General features: G+C 44.0%; 1 protein-coding gene across 1 annotated transcript in view; it reads left to right on the top strand.

Moving 5' to 3' along the window:
• The window catches only part of EAF1 (ELL associated factor 1), a 30,610-nt gene extending 12,166 nt beyond the window's left edge, over positions 1–18,444 (top strand). The window contains exons 3-6 of the mRNA XM_069730054.1: positions 4,017–4,153; positions 6,119–6,282; positions 11,039–11,254; positions 14,651–18,444. Of these exons, the coding sequence (XP_069586155.1) occupies positions 4,017–4,153; positions 6,119–6,282; positions 11,039–11,254; positions 14,651–14,697 (564 nt within the window). The 3' untranslated portion in view covers positions 14,698–18,444. The remainder of the gene's footprint in view (positions 1–4,016; positions 4,154–6,118; positions 6,283–11,038; positions 11,255–14,650) is intronic.
• Positions 18,445–20,267: the final 1,823 nt, after the last annotated feature.

Genomic DNA, 20,267 nt, shown 5'->3' with positions numbered 1-20,267 from the left:
TCACTGTGAAATTGACATTTGGTGTGCACATGCTGCGGGAAAAAAACGCGCGGAATGGCAGCTTTTTTTTTTTTCCCACAGCATGTCTATTCTTTTTGCGGATCTGCAGCGTTTCTGCACCCATTGACTTCCATTGTGTCAGGCCAATCCACAGCAAAACCGCAGGTTTAAAAACGATCTGCGGATGTGCCTGTGAGACATGCTGCAGATCGGGAGGGGGAAGAGTATGTGGGCGGAGTGTGGGTGGAGAGTATGTGTGTGGGCGGAGACTGAGCAGAGAACATGTGCGTGTGTGTGTGTGTGTGTGTGTGTGTGTAGGCATCATCTGATGGGACTACTCGTCCCATCCGGCTATGCCTGCTACAGTGACAGGTAGCCGGATGATGGGACAGCAGTAGTCCCATCATTCGGCTTCTGTGTTCAAGTGTAAAAAAAAAAAGCAAAAAAAACATCTACACACATACAGTACATACAACATACAGCACATACTCACCAATCACCTAGTCCCCGAAGCCTTCGATCACCTGGAAAAAAAATAACATAATAAGCCAACCTATACTTACCTTTCCGCCGTTGTCCAGTTACTAACGAGTCTCCCACGATGATCTTCCGTGTAGAACAGTGACATCAATGTCAATGTCAGTGCTCTACAAGGCCTCCGCGATGAACTGACAGGCGGAGGTAATCCTCCGCGATGTATCCCTCCACCGCTGCCGAGAGAGAGGTCACCTGAGTTCATTCTCACCGGCAACGCTGTGTAAGAAAATTCCCACGCAGCATTGCTGTAAAGCGAGCCTGAACTCAGGTAACCTCTTCAGTGATGCACTGCAGGAGCCATTATCTCCTGTCAGTGCATCGTGGGAGGCCTATAGAGCAGTCACATCTCCTGATGTCACTGTTCATATAGGGTGATCGTTGTGGGACACTCATTATTAATTGGACTGCGTCGGAACAGGGAGTATACTGTTGGTTTATTTATTTATTTTTTTGCAGGGGATCGATGGCTTCAGGGAATTGTGCATGGTTGTAAGTATGGTGAAATTAAGAATATTAAAATACTTTTTTTCTGGCTGTGTCTTTATGTAACCCTTTCACTACTATAGGTTTAGTAATGGATAGGTGTCTTATTGAGCCCACGCCATTTTTTTTTTCAAATTTTGTTTTTAAATTAAGCATATTGCATTTAAGGCCGGGGTCACACTTGCGAGAAACTCCCACAAGTCTCTCACCTCAATACCCGGCACTGCCACCGGCACTGGGACCGGAGGGTGCGGCTGCATGTATTTCTATACAGCTGAACTCTCCGGTCCCAGTGCCGGCGGCAGTGTCGAGTACTGAGGTGAGAGACTCGTGCGAGTTTCTCGCAAGTGTGACCCCGGCCTAACGCAGATTTTGTGTGTGTGTGTGTGTCTTTATTTAACTCTTTATGTACCATTTTATTATGTTTATTGCTAAACATCAGTCTTGGTATTATCTATCTATAGATATAGAGATCTATCTGTTATCTATCTAGCTGTGTGTGTAAACATTTTTCTTCAATGGAGTATGTAAATGAAAAGGTTGGACAAGAAATGACATCACAATTTTTTTTTTTTATGTTAAATAATAGATCTTTTTTTAGCCTACAAAATGCATACAAATCATCATGAAAAAAGCATGAAAATCCACATAAAAAAACGTGTGGATTTTTCCCTGCGTTTTCTACCAAGAGATGCAGATTCTGTGCACATACCCTTACATTCAGCTGTTCCTGTACATGGGACGTCAGGCATATTGGAGTAGCACCTAGTGGGAGTACTGCAGGGGATCAGTGCATTAGCTGGGTCCAGTCTGCCCTCATTGCTCATTTTCTCAGTGATGGGATCACCATTTGCACCCAGTACAGTACATTTGAGCTTGTTTTCTTTACAGGCCTTCCCAGCAGTGTAATCCTTCTGGTGATCCTAAAGCTCCTTAGGGGATTACTATTGGACATCTTTATTACCTCCTTATAATGTATCGGTATGCTTCTGTATAACACTTTATATCACATTGACTTGCTGCTGTGCCCTAACTGCAATCATTGTGTGCAGACAGCTTTGAGATCCTTTCTATCTCCCCAGGGCTGTCTGTCAGTCCCTGAGTTAAAGGTATGTCCTCATTGATCATGCTGCAGTCATTCCAGGAAAGGATCCACCACCAGTATTGAAGCTTTCTGTAGTCCTGGCCAGTAGACTGGGATCTCCACATTGCTGTGAAATCACTTGTGGAAAGTCATTATGGGGGTTGTTGTGACTCTGTGGCCGATATTATCACAGCATACAGAATGCCTGCACCTCTGTCCTCATAGTAGTTTCCGCAGCAGTTTTCATGTTAATATTTTTAAGAGAGTATTGCTTTACAAGCAATTATCTTATAATATGAAAAGCCTAACAACCAAACCTTAAAGGGGTTGTTCCCTTCCTGAAAACCTACATTCATTGGCTGTGACAGCTGTAAAAACACAAACCGAGTATTAATCAGCCTCCCAGGTCCAGTGCTAGCTGGCTGCCATGAGAGGTGGTGAGTTCTCCTTCAATGGAAGTCTTCAAACACAGGCTGAGACATCTGCCTGAGATGGCTTAGTGAATCCTGCATTGAGCAGGGCGTTAGAGACAATGACTCTGGGGGTCCAGGCCAGCTCTGACATTCTATGTTTCTCTGCCACTGCCAAGGTCTCTGTCATTTGTCTTCAGCTGTGACGTCACATTCCAGTGCATGTAGACAGCACGAGCCGCTGGGCTCAGTGATTGGCAGCAGAGCTGTCGATGCAGCATCAGTGCTGCAGACAGACAAAAGAACCTGGGACAATGGCGGAGACTCAGTGCTGGACCTGGGAAGGGTAAGTAATACTTAGTCTCAACTTTATAGCTGCCCATTGAAATTTTGGAAAGAGGACAGTCCCTTTAATTTAAAAAAAAAAGTCTTTGTCCTGGAATGAGTAATTCTATAAATCGGCACTGCAAAGCTCTCTGATATCAGCATCTATTTCTCCTCTGCACCTGTGCCATGTCTCTTTTGTGCCCTGTAAGTAATGCTCCCCGCGGGTTTCTAGCCTCCGGCTTGTCTCTAATGCGTTGTGTTCTTGGATGCCTAGTATAAGAAGGTCATTAGTAGCTGCATGTATCCAAGGTGGATCAGCCCAGAGCCTGGCAGACAGCGGGTCCCTCATCACACATGTACACATCGACTTCTTCTCTCCAGAGGCAAAAACAACAGTTATATCCAGTACAGAAATCAGGAGTGATTGGATAATTGTGTGGACCTGCAGGAAGATAGAAAGCTTTCCTCCATCCCATCAGCAGACACTGGCTGCTTTTCCTTGGCATGCTGTGAGTGGTAGTCTGCATTCTGCTGAGATATGGAGCGATTGGATAATTGTGTGGACCTGCAGGAAGATAGAAAGCTTTCCTCCATCCCATCAGCAGACACTGGCTGCTTTTCCTTGGCATGCTGTAAGTGGTAGTCTGCATTCTGCTGAGATACGGAGTGATTGGATAATTGTGGGGACCTGCAGGAAGATAGAAAGCTTTCCTCCATCCCATCAGCAGACACTGGCTGCTTTTCCTTGGCATGCTGTGAGTGGTAGTCTGCATTCTGCTGAGATACGGAGTGATTGGATAATTGTGGGGACCTGCAGGAAGATAGAAAGCTTTCCTCCATCCCATCAGCAGACACTGGCTGCTTTTCCTTGGCATGCTGTGAGTGGTAGTCTGCATTCTGCTGAGATACGGAGTGATTGGATAATTGTGTGGACCTGCAGGAAGATAGAAAGCTTTCCTCCATCCCATCAGCAGACACTGGCTGCTTTTCCTTGGCATGCTGTGAGTGGTAGTCTGCATTCTGCTGAGATACGCCCATGGCAGGGCCCTTGCTGTATGTTCCTAAATGAGAAGTATTTGATGAAAACCTGTTTTATTACTATTTTCGGACAATGTGTGAACATGGGTTCATATTTTCCATTATCACATCTACAAGGTACCTGTTCTGTGTTTCAGGGCTCAACACCTCCCATGACTGTATTCAAAGGAAACAAGCGACCATACCAGAAGGACTGTGTGCTGATCATCAACCATGACACCGGGGAATATGTTCTGGAGAAGCTGAGCAGCAGTATACAAGTGAAGAAAACAAGGTACAGCTAATTAGTCCTGCTCTCCGGGGCCCGGCATCGTGTATTCCCTAAATGAAGTGAACAGTGGCCATTACAATAATTACCTCTTTGTTATATATTTTTATGCTTATTTTTGTCACTGACTAAATTCTAATATATTTTCATTTCGTATTGAATTTCATCTTGGTTTATGGTTTTACGAAAGGTTATAAAATACAGCTTGTACACATTAGTAACTAGACCCATTAGACCTGGTTAGGCTGATGTACTTTAAAAAGTCCAAGTCAGAATACCTGTGTAATCGTGATATTAAAAAGAGCATTTTATGAGCCTTGCTCTGGAGTAAGAGAGATCATGAATCCAAATGTATTCCGTTTCCCCACTCAGCCTGACTGACAGCTGCAGCTTATTCTGAACAGCGTGAGATCTCAGCAGCAGGAGGGACGCTGAGGAGCTGTCAATCTAGAATTAACTTTAACCTTGAGTTGGCCGTATGCGGCCAACCTGTGTTGTATTTTCAAAGTTAGTGCACCATTAAGGCGAGGAAATATTTTAAACCCCTTCACAGCCTTGGACGTATCCATACGTCCAGGACTGAACTTGGACGTATGGATATGTCCAGGCGATTTTGCGTGCACAGGAGCTGCCGGGTGTTCAGCTGATATAAGAGCTGACACAGGACAAGAGCTGTCCACTTGGCTCCCACCAGTTTAACCCGATACATGCTGCGATCGATAACAGTCGCAGCATTTAGAAGGCAGAGAGAGAGGGGCCCCTATGCTCTCCAGTGGTTCCCTTGGTGCACCAGCAAACCATAACGGTAAAATTTGCACTTTAATATGGCGCTTCTTCCCTTCCGAGCTTTGCACTGTGCCTCAAAAGTCGTTTTCAACCACATAAGGGGTATCGGAGTACTCAGGAGAAATTACACAGCAAATTTAGGGGTGTATTTCATTTTCTTTTGCTATCCTTGTGAAAATGAGAAAATTTGGGGGCTAAAACAACATTTTTGTGAGAAAAATATTTTTTCATTTTGACAGATCAACATTGTACAATTCTGTGAAGCACCTGTGGGTTCAAGGTGCTCACCACACATCTAGATAAATTCCTTGAGAAGTCTATAGTTTCCAAAATGGGGTCACTTGTGGGGTTTCTACTGTTTAGGCACATCAGGGGCTCTCCAAACACGACATGACAATCGCAGACCATTCCATCAAAGTAGTTTTACCCCATATTTGGGGTTTCTGCATACTCAGGAGCAATTGCACAAGAAAGTTTGCGTTCCATTCCTGTTACCCTTGTGAAAATAAATTTTTTGGGGGAAAATGTTATTTTTTTTCTTTTCATGGCTCTAAGTTATAAACTTCTGTCAAGCACCTGGGTGTTCAAGGTACTCACCACACATCTAAATGAGTTCCTTGAGGGGTCTAGTTTGCAAAATAAGGTCACTTGTGGGGGAGTTTCCACTGTTTAGGCACATCAGGAGCTATCCAAATTTGACATGGCGTCCGATCTCGATTCCAGACAACTTTGCGTTCAACAATGGAACCTATTATAATAAATAGGACCTCTGCATTATACTCTCTGGGTGACAGATGGTTATTTAGTAACCTACCCCCCATATGCATTTGCGTCACTCTACACCCAATGTCTGATTGGGCAGGTCAGTATGCCTGGACAATGCCATTACAGACCGGAACCTTCAGTCACAATTTCTTGTACCAAACCCTTGCAAAGTACCTATCACCCTTCTGGGGCTGCCCTTTATTTAAGGCAGCAGCTAGATTCAGTGTGTTGCTGCATGTGTATGTTTGGTCAGAATGAGGAAGAAGTACCTGCCCCAAGTGAAAAATGTCTGACACTGCGTATTTGGTCTTGTTTAAGAGTCAAATTATTCTCTTTATTCAATTTACACAGAACCAGCTGAAATATAAGGGATGTAACATAAAATCATAGAAATATATCATTTTTATTTCTTCTTTTTAGGGCTGAAGGCAGCAGCAAGATTCAAGCCCGGATAGAGCAGCAATCTGCCCGATCCTCACAGCCACCCTCACAGTTTAAAACGCCATCAAAACCTGCAGGACCTAAAACTTCACCCCTGAAGGATCATCCTTCTCCTGAACCTCAGCTCGATGACATCAAAAGGGGTAAGGTGGCATACTAGTGCATTGTACTCTCTACTCAGGTAATTAGAAAGGCTTTTATCTTTTTTTATAACGAGCATAAGTGATATATTTAGAATAATGCAGATCTATAGTAACGAAAACGTCAAACTAAATATTATTATGAATTATAATATACGGTATAAGGTACTTTAGTCTAAATAAAACTATTAGCCAAGGTCACAAAGAAAAATTCACAAACAGGATGCAGGAGACCCCCTTACTAAAAGGAGGTAACACAGGTGCAAAATACTGGTGAAACAATCACGATCAGCCTACCAATTTATGGACGGGTGATTGCCTGGTATAAGAGTTGCACAAAGATGAAGCTTGCAATATGTCTAAGTCACACACAGGTATAGCACAGTGCCCAACAGACCGCCTCTACTGTTCGATTAGGCAGGCTTCCCTGCACTCTACCAGTACATCACAGGTACAAGCCCCTAATTTACAAGATCACCATTGATATTCCTGGCCACACCCTGTAAAGATAAAATGTGCAAAAAATATATATACCGTAGTAATATTAATAGGTATTGGTTAATATTTTGGCCAAAATACGCAAACTCGAAACCCACGTCAAGGTTCTTCACTGTCCTGCTCTACCGTGAAATAAAAAGCACAGCCAAAGGTATAAAAGGAACTTCTAAGATTAAATATGCAATGTACATCTTATTAAAGAGAATCTGTCACTAGGATCAACCCTTTTATAGCGTCTATATGGGCATGTAGGTCATAGGAAGCTCAATAAAATGATAGCTTTATATCTGTTATCCGCTGTCTTATTCCAGAGATGTCCATGCTTTTTTTATATTTAAATGAGCTGTTCAGGGCTATGGGCCGACATTGATCTGCATGAGCATCTGCCTCAAGAGCTTATTTTACATGAAGGGGAGTTACCAGTGTGAGCAGGGCCGGCTCCAGGTTTTTGTGGGCCCCAGGCGAAAGAGTCTCAGTGGGCCCCCCCTTTAACACATACCAGATCGCATATAAACACAGCCATGTAGTATATAACACAGCCCACGTAGTATATAGCACAGCCACGTAGCATATAACACAGCCATGTAGTATATAACAGCCCACGTAGCATATAATACAGCCACGTAGTATATAAGCACAGCCCACTTATCATATAACAGCCCATATGGTATATAGCACAGCCACATAGTATACAACACGGCCCACGTAGTTTATAGGACAGCCATGTAGTATACAGCACAGTCCACATAGTAGTATAAAGCACTACCCACACAGTAGCATATAGCACAGCCCACACAGTAGTATATAGCACAGCCCACACAGTGGTATATAGCACAGCCCACACAGTGGTATATAGCACAGCCCACACAGTAGTATATAGCACAGCCCACACAATAGTATATAGCACAGCCCACACAGTAGTATATAGCACAGCCCACACAGTAGGATACAACACTGCCCACATAGTAGTATACAGCACTGCCCACATAGTAGTATATAGCACAGCCACACAGTAGTATACAGCACTGCCCACATAGTAGTATACAGCACTGCCCACGTAGTATATAGCAGCCCACGTAGTATATAACACTGCCAACGTAGTATATAACACTGCCACCGTAGTATATAGCAGCCCACGTAGTATATAGCAGCCCAGCCCACGTAGTATATAGCAGCCCATGTAGTATATAGCAGCCCACGTAGTATATAGCAGCCCACGTAGCATATAGCAGCCCATGTAGTATATAGCACAGCCCACGTAGTATATAGCAGCCCATGTAGTATATAGCAGCCCAGCCCACGTAGTATATAGCAGCCCATGTAGTATATAGCAGCCAACGTAGTATATAGCAGCCAACGTAGCATATAGCAGCCCACGTAGTATATAGCACAGCCCACGTAGTATATAGCAGCCCAGCCCACGTAGTATATAGCAGAGCAGCCCATGTAGTATATAGCAGCCCATAGTATATAGCAGCCCACATAGTATATAGCAGCCCAGCCCACATAGTATATAGCAGCCCAGCCCATGTAGTATATAGCAGCCCACGTAGTATATAGCAGCCCAGCCCACATAGTATATAGCAGCCCAGCCCACATAGTATATAGCAGCCCAGCCCACGTAGTATATAGCAGCCCAGCTGCCCATGTAGTATATAGCAGCCAACGTAGTATATAGCAGCCCACGTAGTATATAACACAGCCCAGCCAGTATATAAGAGCCCATACCTTGTCCTCCCAGCCAGGCTCTGCATCCCCCCGCAATCCTTTGTTCCAGCCAGGTGCTGCACACTTCCTGCTTGGGGACGCTCGGCTCATTTTCTGGGCACTGGGCGGTCGGAAGTCACTCTGCTCTGCATATCCATGGTGATGGATTGTGGGCGGCCCTCCAGCAGCTGCAAAAGTCCCAGAGCTCCGTGCTGCCTCCTCTCTTCAATCGTGCACCTCAGATCGCAGATGCCTGCCTCAGGGGCCGCATGCGGGCAGCCTGCCCCTAACACCAGCCCTGAATGGGCCCCCCTGTCTCGCCAGGGCCCCGGCATTTGCCCGGGTACGCCTGGTGCTGACGCCGGCCCTGAGTGTGAGACATGTAATCTTTGCTCTCCTGATCTCACTACAGAGCTGTGTGTGATCATACTGGACACATCTGCAGGTTCCTCTGAGCTTCAGCTTCCATCTCACAGGCAGACACCGTTGTAATATTGTTACAATACAGCAGAACTGTGAGAGCTGCAGAAATGTATTTGTAAGAAGACAAAGTTCAGTTCTACTGTCTTGTGTTAGTTACATATCTCACACTGGTATCTCCCCCTGCCTGCACAAGATGCGGATTCTCATGCAGATCAGTGTCCGGCCCGTAGCCTCCGACAGCTCATTTACATGTAAGAAAAACATGGATTTCTCTGGAATAAGACATCAGATTGCAGATATCAAGGTATCATTTTATTCAACTTTCTATGAGCTGAATGTCCATATAGATGGCTTAGGAGGGTGGATCCTACTGACAGATTCTCTCTAAAAAATATCTCCATTCTCAGGAATGAGGAGACTTTTAAGGTACTGTCACACTAGACGATATCGCTAGCGATCCGTGACGTTGCAGCGTCCTCGCTAGCGATATCGTCCAGTGTGACAGGCAGCAGCGATCAGGCCCCTGCTGGGAGATCGCTGGTCGGGGAAGAAAGTCCAGAACTTTATTTCGTCGCTGGACTCCCCGTAGACATCGCTGAATCGGCGTGTGTGACACCGATTCAGCGATGTCTTTGCTGGTAACCAGGGTAAACATCGGGTTACTAAGCGCAGGGCCGCGCTTAGTAACCCGATGTTTACCCTGGTTACCATCCTAAAAGTAAAAAAACAAACACTACATACTTACCTACCGCTGTCTGTCCTCCAGCGCTGTGCTCTGCACTCCTCCTGTACTGGCTGTGAGCGTCGGTCAGCCGGAAAGCAGAGCGGTGACGTCACCGCTCTGCTTTCTGGCTGCCCGGCGCTCACAGCCAGACCAGAGAAGCAGAGCGCCGAGGACAGACAGCAGAAGGTAAGTATGTAGCGTTTGTTTTTTTACTTTTTAGGATGGTAACCAGGGTAAACATCGGGTTACTAAGCGCGGCCCTGCGCTTAGTTACCCGATGTTTACCCTGGTTACCGGGGACCTCGGGATCGTTGGTCGCTGGAGAGCTGTCTGTGTGACAGCTCTCCAGCGACCAAACAGCGACGCTGCAGCGATCCGGATCGTTGTCGGTATCGCTGCAGCGTCGCTATGTGTGACGGTACCTTAAATGTTATAGTTTACAGCTTGTTGACGAGGTTATCAGTTCATCAGTGGTGGCTGCTCTTGCAAGCTCTTAAGTGTACACCTTTCTTGGGCTGTCCTGAAGCTGGCTGCATCACTGTATCCTGCCAGTTTCAGTCCCCATACTCTCCTCCACTGCTGAAGAGGCGAAGCTATCTTTGCTGGCAGTATTGGAGAGTGCACGGTTTTGGTAAAGTCAGTTTTCTCTGATGTAGATCTTGCAGAGCCCAGTTGTTGATCTGTGTATAACCCGCCAACATCTCAGCTTTCTGTGTACATTGTATAGTGACAGAGAGCTGCTAATCAGTGCTGGGGGCAGGGTTGGACTACCCTGCACGTGCCTTGTAGTCCTATAATAATAATCTCCTGCTGATAAAACACAGGCTGCATTGAAAGCGCAAAACATAGCCCAATAAATGACACATCCCTAAATTCAGGGTCTCTGTTCCTACCTTATGATGCTCTCAGATTACATAGCAAAACCCTGCTGACCTATTCCCTTATCGTCACCAAATCTATTGAGGCACAATATAGTCAGCATCTCTCCAGCCTTACAGGGCTTCTCCGATGGGGCCAGTATATAATCCTATACCCTCAAAAATGCTTGAGGGATATATAGCATACACATGTGACTGGCGGCAGTGAAGCGTATTCACATGCATGCAAAACACGGTGCACAGTATATATAATGCTACACACTATCCCATAAATTCAGCTATGGTGTAAATAGTAATAGTGCTAGCTTATTGCCCCTTGTTTTTATATTTATACCATTCATAGCAATGGGAGGGTGAGCATATTCTTTATCCCCTTCCCGATGTAGGACGTACATCGTACTGCAGGCGCAGGTGTATGGAGCTGGCTCAGTAAGTGAGTGCACCCAGACAAATCAGGCTTTCTTTAGGCACAGAATGAATGAGAATCTCTGTCTCGCAGGCTGTACTGACTGCTCTCTCTTTATGTTAGAGCTGAGGGCGGAGGTGGAGATTATTGAGCAGATGAGCAGCACCAGTGGCAGCAGCTCCTCTGAATCCGGAAGCTCCTCGGGGAGTGAGGACGACTCCAGCAGCGGTGGAGAAGATGACACACGCACGTCGCCCTCCCAGCAGTACACGAACAGAACGCCCATCTCCAATGGCACCACCAGACCCCAGGGAAGTACCCAGCTGATGAACACTCTTAGTAAGTAGAGCCCCCTGCTGTTCCATCAGTCAAATCACAGTCATGTGAAAGCTCCTAAATGTGTTCTGAAAAAATAATTGTGTCTAAGTGCATCAATGAAGAGAACATTGTGTTTCCATTCATCATGCACCTGAAAAGTAGAAACAAAGGTAGTTTTTTATAGCAAATATTATTAGTCTATTGTCATAATAAGATGAAAAAGTTAAAAGAAATCTGTCACCCCCTGGGACGTTTTTAAGTACTTAATATGGGCATACAGGTGATAGAATTGTTCAAATAGTCCTACCTGTATGCCTCATAGCTGTGGTCTTGTTGAGAAATCATCATTTAATCCTTTGTTAATGCATTCTTCCAGGCTCTGGGGTGTGTGATGCCTGAAAGAAAACTCTGCCTCCGATGTTCATTATCATACCACCCCCCTCCCATCAGTGTGCTGTGACGTGTACTGGTGGTCCCGGAATCCCACGCCTGTGCCCTACAATAGCACAATTATATCTACCTTTTCCCCCCTGGTATGGGCATTGGCTTAGTTGTTCTTCTGCGCAGGTGAGTCACTGCTACTTCATCCATCACTCGCCGACGCCTGCAAATAAGAACAATGAAGCCAATGCCCGTAGAAGAGTGGAAAAGGTACGTATAATTGCGCTATAGCAGGGCGCAGTATTCCGGCACCACAACTGCACGACACAGGTGACTATGATACTGATGGGAGCGGGTGGTATGATAATGAGCACTGGAGGCAGAGTTTTCTTTCCGGCACCGCACACCCCAGAGCCTGGAAGAACTCATTACCATAAAGGATTAATAGATGATTTCTCAACAACAAGACCACAGCTATGAAACGTACAGGTAGGACTGCTTGAACAATTCTATCAACTGCATGCCCATATTAATTGCTTAAAACTGTCCCAGGGGGTGACAGATTGCCTTCAAACGCTAGTTAGGAGCAGCACTTATCATTAGCGCATGATGGCCATCTCTATTTGATATAGTCCCGGCTTCAGTAATGCTCCAGCATGTGGCTTGTGTGTAAGAACTATAGATTAAGCCATTATTGTTCTTGGTTACTGTAACGTTAGAGTCCCTGCATGGTTCCTCTCCCATCCGACATACTCACTGCCACAGCCGCTCGGCGGCGTGTCCTACTCCGGCCTCTGCCACAGCTTCCTGGTCCCAGGGCTCGCGCACATCGCGTTCCTAGTGATCGGGAAGTTATCGCCTATCCACTGGATAGTGGATAACTTACTGACTCGAGAAAACCTTTAACGCCATCTTTTATCTTCTGGATAGTCATTACCAGCATCCCCTGTATCACTCATTTCTTGTTTTGATTGTTGCATAATTGTGACCTGTGGAGCCTTAGTCTGACGACTTACAATTTTGACATGATTGTATGGAGACAAATAATGTAATTTAGTCTTGTTCTGAAATGTCATTAGGACGTGTCACAAAACACCAGTGGGGATTCGCTGTGGTCTTCCTCCATTGAGATGGGTAGGAGGTATATAATTGGCATAGCACTGAGTTGTCACTGCACAATGTTAGCACACACACTTCCACAGCGATGCATTGGGTCACATTTATTGTGTCTGTGGCAGCCTAACCCAACGCTTCTCCTACAGTGCGTCGTTCACATGTTGCATTATGATGCACCTTTTGTGTGTCAGGAAGGATTTATGTGTCTAAGGCTATGTGCACACGCTGCGGATTTTGCCGCGGATCCGCAGCGGTTTTGACGCTGCGGATTCGCAGCAGTTTTCCCTGAGTTTACAGAACCATGTAAACCTATGGAAAACAAAATCCACAGTGCACATGCTGTAGAAAAAAAACCGCGCGGAAACATAGCGTTGCTTATTCCGCAGCTTGTCAATTCTTTGTGCGGATTCCGCAGCGGTTTACACTGGCTTCATGATAGGAATCCGTAGGTGTAAAACCGCAGGGGAATCCGCACAAAAACCGCAAACAAACGGGATAAATCCACGGTAATTCTGCAGGTAATCTGAAGTGCAGTTTACCTGTGGATTTACCAAACTCAGTCCGGAAAAATCTGCAGGACTTTCCGCAACGTGTGCATGTAGCCTCATACACTACTATTGAACTAGTTGAAAGTGACTTGTTTGCCAGCAAACATTAGGCATACTTATGTGATAGTATTTTTGCAGAAGAAAAAATAAAAGTGCAATTTACATGAGATGCTTTATTTGATGGAACTGTGCGGCATGACTAAAGTTAACGTCTAGCCCTCACCTAAAGTTAAAAGGGTTATCCACTACTAGGACAACCCCCTTCTTAAATGAAATATTTGGCCCCCATTAAATAATAAAGCCTATAATCACCTCCCATGGCGGCGCCATTCCCGCAGTGTTGGCACTCGTGGTCTCGGGGCTCTCATGCGGTGTTGGGACACGTGACACCCAACGCCCAATCAGCACTGGCGTCACTGTCTCCGCCTTCATACGAACTGAACATGAAGAGGAAGCCATGGCGGCAGCTCATCTCGGGACTTCTTATTCATGTTCAGTTTCGGAAACAGTGATGGCAGCGCTGATTGGGCGTTGGGTGTCACGTGTCCTAACACCGCATTAGAGCCCCGAGACCACGAGTGCCAACACTGCGGGAATGGACCTGGCACAGGAGGGGATTATAGGCTTTATTGTTAAGTTGGTGCAAGAAGGAGTTATCCTAGTAGTGGGCAACCCCTTTAAAGAAACAATTCCGTTAAAATGTTTATGGGCTAAACCTGTGTAAATATGTATGTTCTGTAGTGTAGATGTATTAATATACTCATCAGTCATCATCTTCTCCAGTGTCTAGCGTCCTGTCATCTTCTGGGTCATGTGATGACTTTTCCGATGTAACAGCTCACACTTGGGTTTATGTGAGAGCCGGAAGTCGCTATTACAGTGTAAGTCTATGGAGCCTTGTTCTGATGAGCACTAGACTTACATTGTAAAAGCCACGTCCATCGCTCACATAGACCCCATTGGGATCTGTAGAGTGGGAACATCAGTCAGACGGGGACCAGAGCGGCACTGAGCCCTGGAGAAGACAGTGATCGCTGGGTATATTACTGCAACTACACTTCACGGCATATACTCACAGGTTTACCCCATAAAATGTTGATGTGAGCGCTTCTTTACATTCATTTTGATGGAGTGCAGCTGCACATGAACACTCTGCGCTCTCCGTGTGGCCGAGCTGGAAACGATCCCATTCTTGGGTTTAGTGAAGCCTCTCCGTGCGTCCTACTGTACAGTGTTAGAGCCTGTCCTAGTGGTTTACGGGTCAGGATTTGTCCTGTTTTGTGCCCTTAGTCTTTGTTAATGAGACTAATATGCTAATATGTGTCTTCCTCATAATTTTTCTTCTGTCCTTTTTTTTCTTCTCTTATTTCAGGACATGACTTGCAGCTAAGTGAATCTGGAAGCGACAGCGATGACTAAGAAGAGATGTTCTTGGATAGATGTTATTTCTCTGTGTACATAGAAGCACTGATGCACCCAAATATCAGGCACTGCAATAGTATAATATATACGGCAATAGTTCTCTATTAGAAAGTAGGAGATTACAGTCTTATTCGGACTTCTGCCCTCACACATATGCGTACGTATGGACATGGAAATCATATGGTGGCAGCAGGATTGTGATCAGACCGTAGTCTCTAGACAATGGGTAAAATCCTCCTTTCACATCGTATGCTTAAATATAAGGGAAAACTAGTATGATAGAATTATTCATGTGTGTTAGTGTTGTGTTAGCTTCTTGGATGTATATACGTATTGAGAAGGTATAAAGCGTTTTTAAATATAGTAGGATTTTTCTTTCTGTGGTGCGTCTCTAAAGTTCAGAACTTACCATCAAAATAGTCCAACGAGCAGCAACGTTCAGTAAGGGTTTGGTCTTTCCAGTTTAATGGCGATGGACCAGGATTTCATCAAATATATGCCCCCATGACCCAGTCCCACAGTGGGCTCGTAGTCTACGTCTTCAGTCCTTGTACATTATAATTATGTATTAGTTTGTTCAAGGGTCACACGTGTTCGTCTTAAAGCTTTACTTTGAGGAACTATAAAACTCGAAATTAACTCAAATCAAGAAAAGCTCTTTATTTTTTTTTAGCCAGTGACAACTAAAGCAATGACAGCTGTTACTGGCAAATATGGGGATTACTGGAGTATTAATGAAATGGCTTTATTGGGAGCAGTTTCACATCTATATGTTACAAGTCCACAGTGGTTTGTTCATTAGAAAGAGTATCCTGATAAAGAGACCGGTGTGGTATTGTGATGCGTAAAGCCACTTCTACACCGGCCAGTGTTTGGTCCAAAGGTCTGTTCTTAGTGACGTTCGTTCAGAGTCATTGCCCCGTGGACATATGGTAGCGATCAGCCATCATCTTCCGATTTCTATCTTTTATGGGATCCCTCGTGCCCATACATTTTGCACATTCAGATGACTTGTACATACATTTATATGTGTCAGTGTCCATTAATGTATTATGGTTTTGATTTAGGCAACTTCCAAGCAGATTATTGCGCAGGTAAATGAAGCCTAAATTGCACCCAATAGATCCTTTTCATCAGTGCTTCAGTTCCACAGCCTCCAACTCCTACTCCATAATCCACCATCCAACTATACATATGAATGAAGAATTGAAACTGGAGAAGGCAGGAAGCAGCAGCATAATAATTCTTCATTCGCGTCTAGGTTTTATGCCTTGACACAATGCCTAAAGTTGAGCAGACTGATAAAGAGAGGCACGCTAAAGGACATTGCCCTATGAAATGCTGTTCTTTTCTTTCTATAGCTTTTTTAAAGCAAGGACAGCATTGTGATGCCATTTGTCACAGGTCTAACTTCTTTTAAAGCTGCATTCCCACGTTGAGCTTTTTGGTGAGCTTTTGATGTTGCAGATTTTCTGGAGCATTTCTGAACCCATTAAAGGGAACCTGCCTGGTCCCCCATGCCCTCCAACCCAGCATCATTCTCCTATGTATGAGAAAATTCCCTGCCTAACTGGCCCTTTTATAACGTTATTGAGTGAAAACAAGGTATAAAAAAGGACTTATACTGTCCCCATTTCCTATGCTAATGGGGGGTTTGACTAGTCGATGGGGTGTTAGTTGCCCCAGACTAGTCAACCCTCTTTCCATGTTATCACGCCCCTGTGGTCATGATAACCTAATTTGCACAAGCGGCATCATTGCCGCTCATGCAAATTTAGCGCATGCGCACACCGCTCATTCCAGCAGCGTCACTGCATCTCTGAAGGCAGGTGTACACTTCCCGGCTTCAGAGACGCACATTGTGCATGACCGGAAACTATCTTCTAAACATCCGGACATGCGGTGTGCGCCCCGCTGAGGCAAGGAAGCGTACACCGAGCTTCAGAGACGCAGTGACGCTGCCGGAATGAGCGGTGCGTGCATGCGCTAGATTTACATCAGCGGAGCTGATAGGTTATCGGTGCTCTTTGGCCGTACCTGGTGCATGCACACTACAGTACTTTGCTCTACCCTCGATGGGGGGGTGACACTGTGTGGATGACGTAGGACACGTCATACACATGAAGCAGGGAAGGAGGACGGTGATCATAAGGAGAGAGGAGGTGCCGGATCAAGACAAGAGATGCCCATCGGACAGGACCGCCCTGTCTGAGTACAGTAAAAGGTCTTTTGTGCCTTGCATAGGGAATTGGGGACCTACTAAAATTCTGTAAAGTGGGCAAGCCCTACTATATATTGGGAAAACCTGGTGACAGGTTCCGATTATGAAGCATATTGCAAAAATGCTTGTTTTTATAAGAACTAAGCAATTTTACTCATTTAAGAACTTTAGACTTCCAGCTTCAGAAAAAACAAAAAGTTTCAGGATGCAAATCTTTCCTCTGTTTTTTTAAGGTTGTTGATTATTTCTTCAGTATGTGCTGTTCTAGGCATTGTTTTTTTACTTTATGAGATAACTGCATGAATGTATTGCAGTAGAAAACCGGATCCACTCTGAGACTCACTACACGTGTCTTTAGGAAGAATCCTAAAATATACTTTATTATTTACTTTATTTTCTGTCTTGTATTCATTAACATTTTCTGACACTAAATTGTTCAAAATACCATATTGCGTTCATGAATTTGTGCCAAATGAAAAATGTTATTTTTTGTCTTTAATCTCTTTTTACATATTCTCCTACACTTTGCTAAAAAAAACTTCAGACTGATATAAAATCCCTCCAGAGGGGAAACTGGAGAAAATGTCTGTTTTTTTTTTACAAGGTTGCAATTGCTGAAAACCTCACCCACAGTGGTAAATATAAAGCAAGCACAAATTAAAATGATAAGGTACAAATGAAAAACAGGCAAAAAAAACACCAAAATCAAGGCAAAAAAGGGGTTAAATCCAATAATGAACTGACCCCAAAGTGTTCTCATAGTTAACTTTGATTACATTTATGCTAGAAATGACGGCCTGATCCGTCCTCTCAAACCCCCACTGATTGCTATGTCCATGATGGGGAACATCTCTGTAGTGTCCTTTTGTATTTTTCTGTTTTTATAATGTGCAGATATATTTTATATAGTGTATCATTTTAGTAAATGCGTAGAGTAATTATTTAAAGGGAATTGGTTATCAGATTTTTGCCGTCTAATCTGAGAGCAGCATAATGTACGAGTAGAGACTGATTCCAATGATGTATTTCTTACTGGGCTGCTTGCTGTAGTTTTGATAATCTCCAGCTAATAAAACAGTGATTTTATCACTAGTTGACTAGTAAACCTGCTGCCATGTATTTCTCCATATTTGAGCTCTGTATAACCCCGCCCCCACTGACTGATAGTTTTCAGCCTATGCACAGTGTACCCTGAAAGCTGCCACTCAGTGGTGTGGGTGGGGTTATACAGAACCCAGCATTCAGAGAACAGGTTGCAGCAAATAATACAATTATTTTATCAAAACTACAGCAAGCCTCCCATAAAGCGATATATCACTGGAATCAAGGTCTCTGCCCCCACATCATGCTGCACTTATATCGGGTAGCAAAAATCTAGTGACAGATGCCCTAGAACTCTTATTTTATCTGTACGCATAACATATTTTGTTATTTATTTTTAATGTTACTGCATGGCTCATATACAGGTGTGTGATATCACAATTAAAGTGCATTTATATGCTTGATAAAGGAGATGTACCTTATTCAATTGTATTATTGTACTTTATTTTATAGACTTTATGATATGGACGAATCTCAGTATTCAATGTCCAATGCTGTGCCGGGTCTGGTTTTATGTGTAAAACTTTATAACCTGGTGAAAACGTAAAATGGTGAAAGGTGAAAACCCTTGTCGATCACAAGATGTCTAGCCACCCCATTGGTTAGATGTAGAGTGTCCGAGGATTCAGCAGCAACTGTTCAGATCCCAAGCGGGACCATGAGGCTATGTGCACACGTTGCGGATTTGACGCTGCGGATTCGCAGCAGTTTTCCATGCGTTGGACAGTAGCATGTAAACTATGGAAAACCAAATCCGCAGTGCACATGCTGTGGAAAATTCCGCGCGGAAACGCTGCAGATTATTTTCCGCAGCATGTTAATTCTTTGTGCGGATTCTGCAGCGGCACAAAATTCGCGGTAAAACGCAGGGTGTTTTACTTACGGATTTTTCAGAATCCGCGTGGAAAAATCCGCAATGGAATCCACAACGTGTGCGCACACCCTTGTAGAGCAAATAAGCATTACACAATTCCCATTAAAATCAATGGACTCTTAATGCAATGCAATGTGTTAGATCCTGCATAATGCAACGTAATTAGTCCAGCATGATGAGATATCTATATATATATATATATATATTACAGACCAAAAGTTTGGACACACCTTCTCATTTAACCCCTTTACCCCCAAGGGTGGTTTGCACGTTAATGACCGGGCCAATTTTTACAATTCTGACCACTGTCCCTTTATGAGGTTATAACTCCGAAACGCTTCAATGGATCCCAGTGAATCTGACATTGCTTTCTCGTGACATATTGTACTTCATGACAATAATACAAATTCTTTGATAGTACCTGCGTTTATTTGTGAAAAAAACAGAAATTTGGCGAAAATTATGAAAATTTTGCAATTTTCCAACTTTGAATTTTTATGCAATTAAATCACAGAGATATGTCACACAAAATACTTAATAAGTAACATTTCCCACATGTCTACTTTACATCAGCACAATTTTGGAACCAACATTTTTTTTTTGTTAGGGAGTTATAAGGGTGAAAAGTTGACCAGCAATTTCTCATTTCTACAACACCATTTTTTTTTAGGGACCACATCTCATTTGAAGTCATTTTGAGGGGTCTATATGATAGAAAATACCCAAGTGTGACACCATTCTAAAAACTACACCCCTCAAGGTGCTCAAAACCACATTCAAGAAGTTTATTAACCCTTCTGGTGCTTCACAGGAATTTTTTGAATGTTTAAATAAAAATGAACATTTAACTTTTTTTCACAAAAAATTTAATTCAGCTCCGATTTGTTTTATTTTACCAAGGGTAACAGGAGAAAGTGGACCCCAAACATTGTTGTACAATTTGTCCTGAGTACGCCAATACCCCACGTGTGGGGGTAAACCACTGTTTGGGCGCATGGCACAGCTCGGAAGCGAAGGAGCGCCATTTGACTTTTCAATGCAAAATTGACTGGAATTGAGATGGGACGCCATGTTTCATTTGGAGAGCCCCTGATGTGCCTAAACATTGAAACCCTCCACAAGTGACACCATTTTGGAAAGTAGACCCCGTAAGGAACTTATCGAGGTGTGGTGAGCACTTTGACCCACCAAGTGCTTCACAGAAGTTTATAATGTAGAACCGTAAAAATAAAAAATCATTTTTTCACAAAAATTATCTTTTCGCCCCCAATTTTTTATTTTTCCAAGGGTAAGAGAAGAAATTGGACCCCAAAAGTTGTTGTATAATTTGTCCTGAGTACGCTGATACCCCATATGTGGGGGTAAACCACT

The sequence above is a fragment of the Ranitomeya imitator genome, chromosome 6, assembly GCF_032444005.1.
Source record: "Ranitomeya imitator isolate aRanImi1 chromosome 6, aRanImi1.pri, whole genome shotgun sequence".
NCBI lineage: Eukaryota > Metazoa > Chordata > Amphibia > Anura > Dendrobatidae > Ranitomeya > Ranitomeya imitator.
The sequence above is the reverse complement of the archived record's forward strand: the minus strand, read 5'-3'. Positions and strand labels throughout refer to the sequence as shown.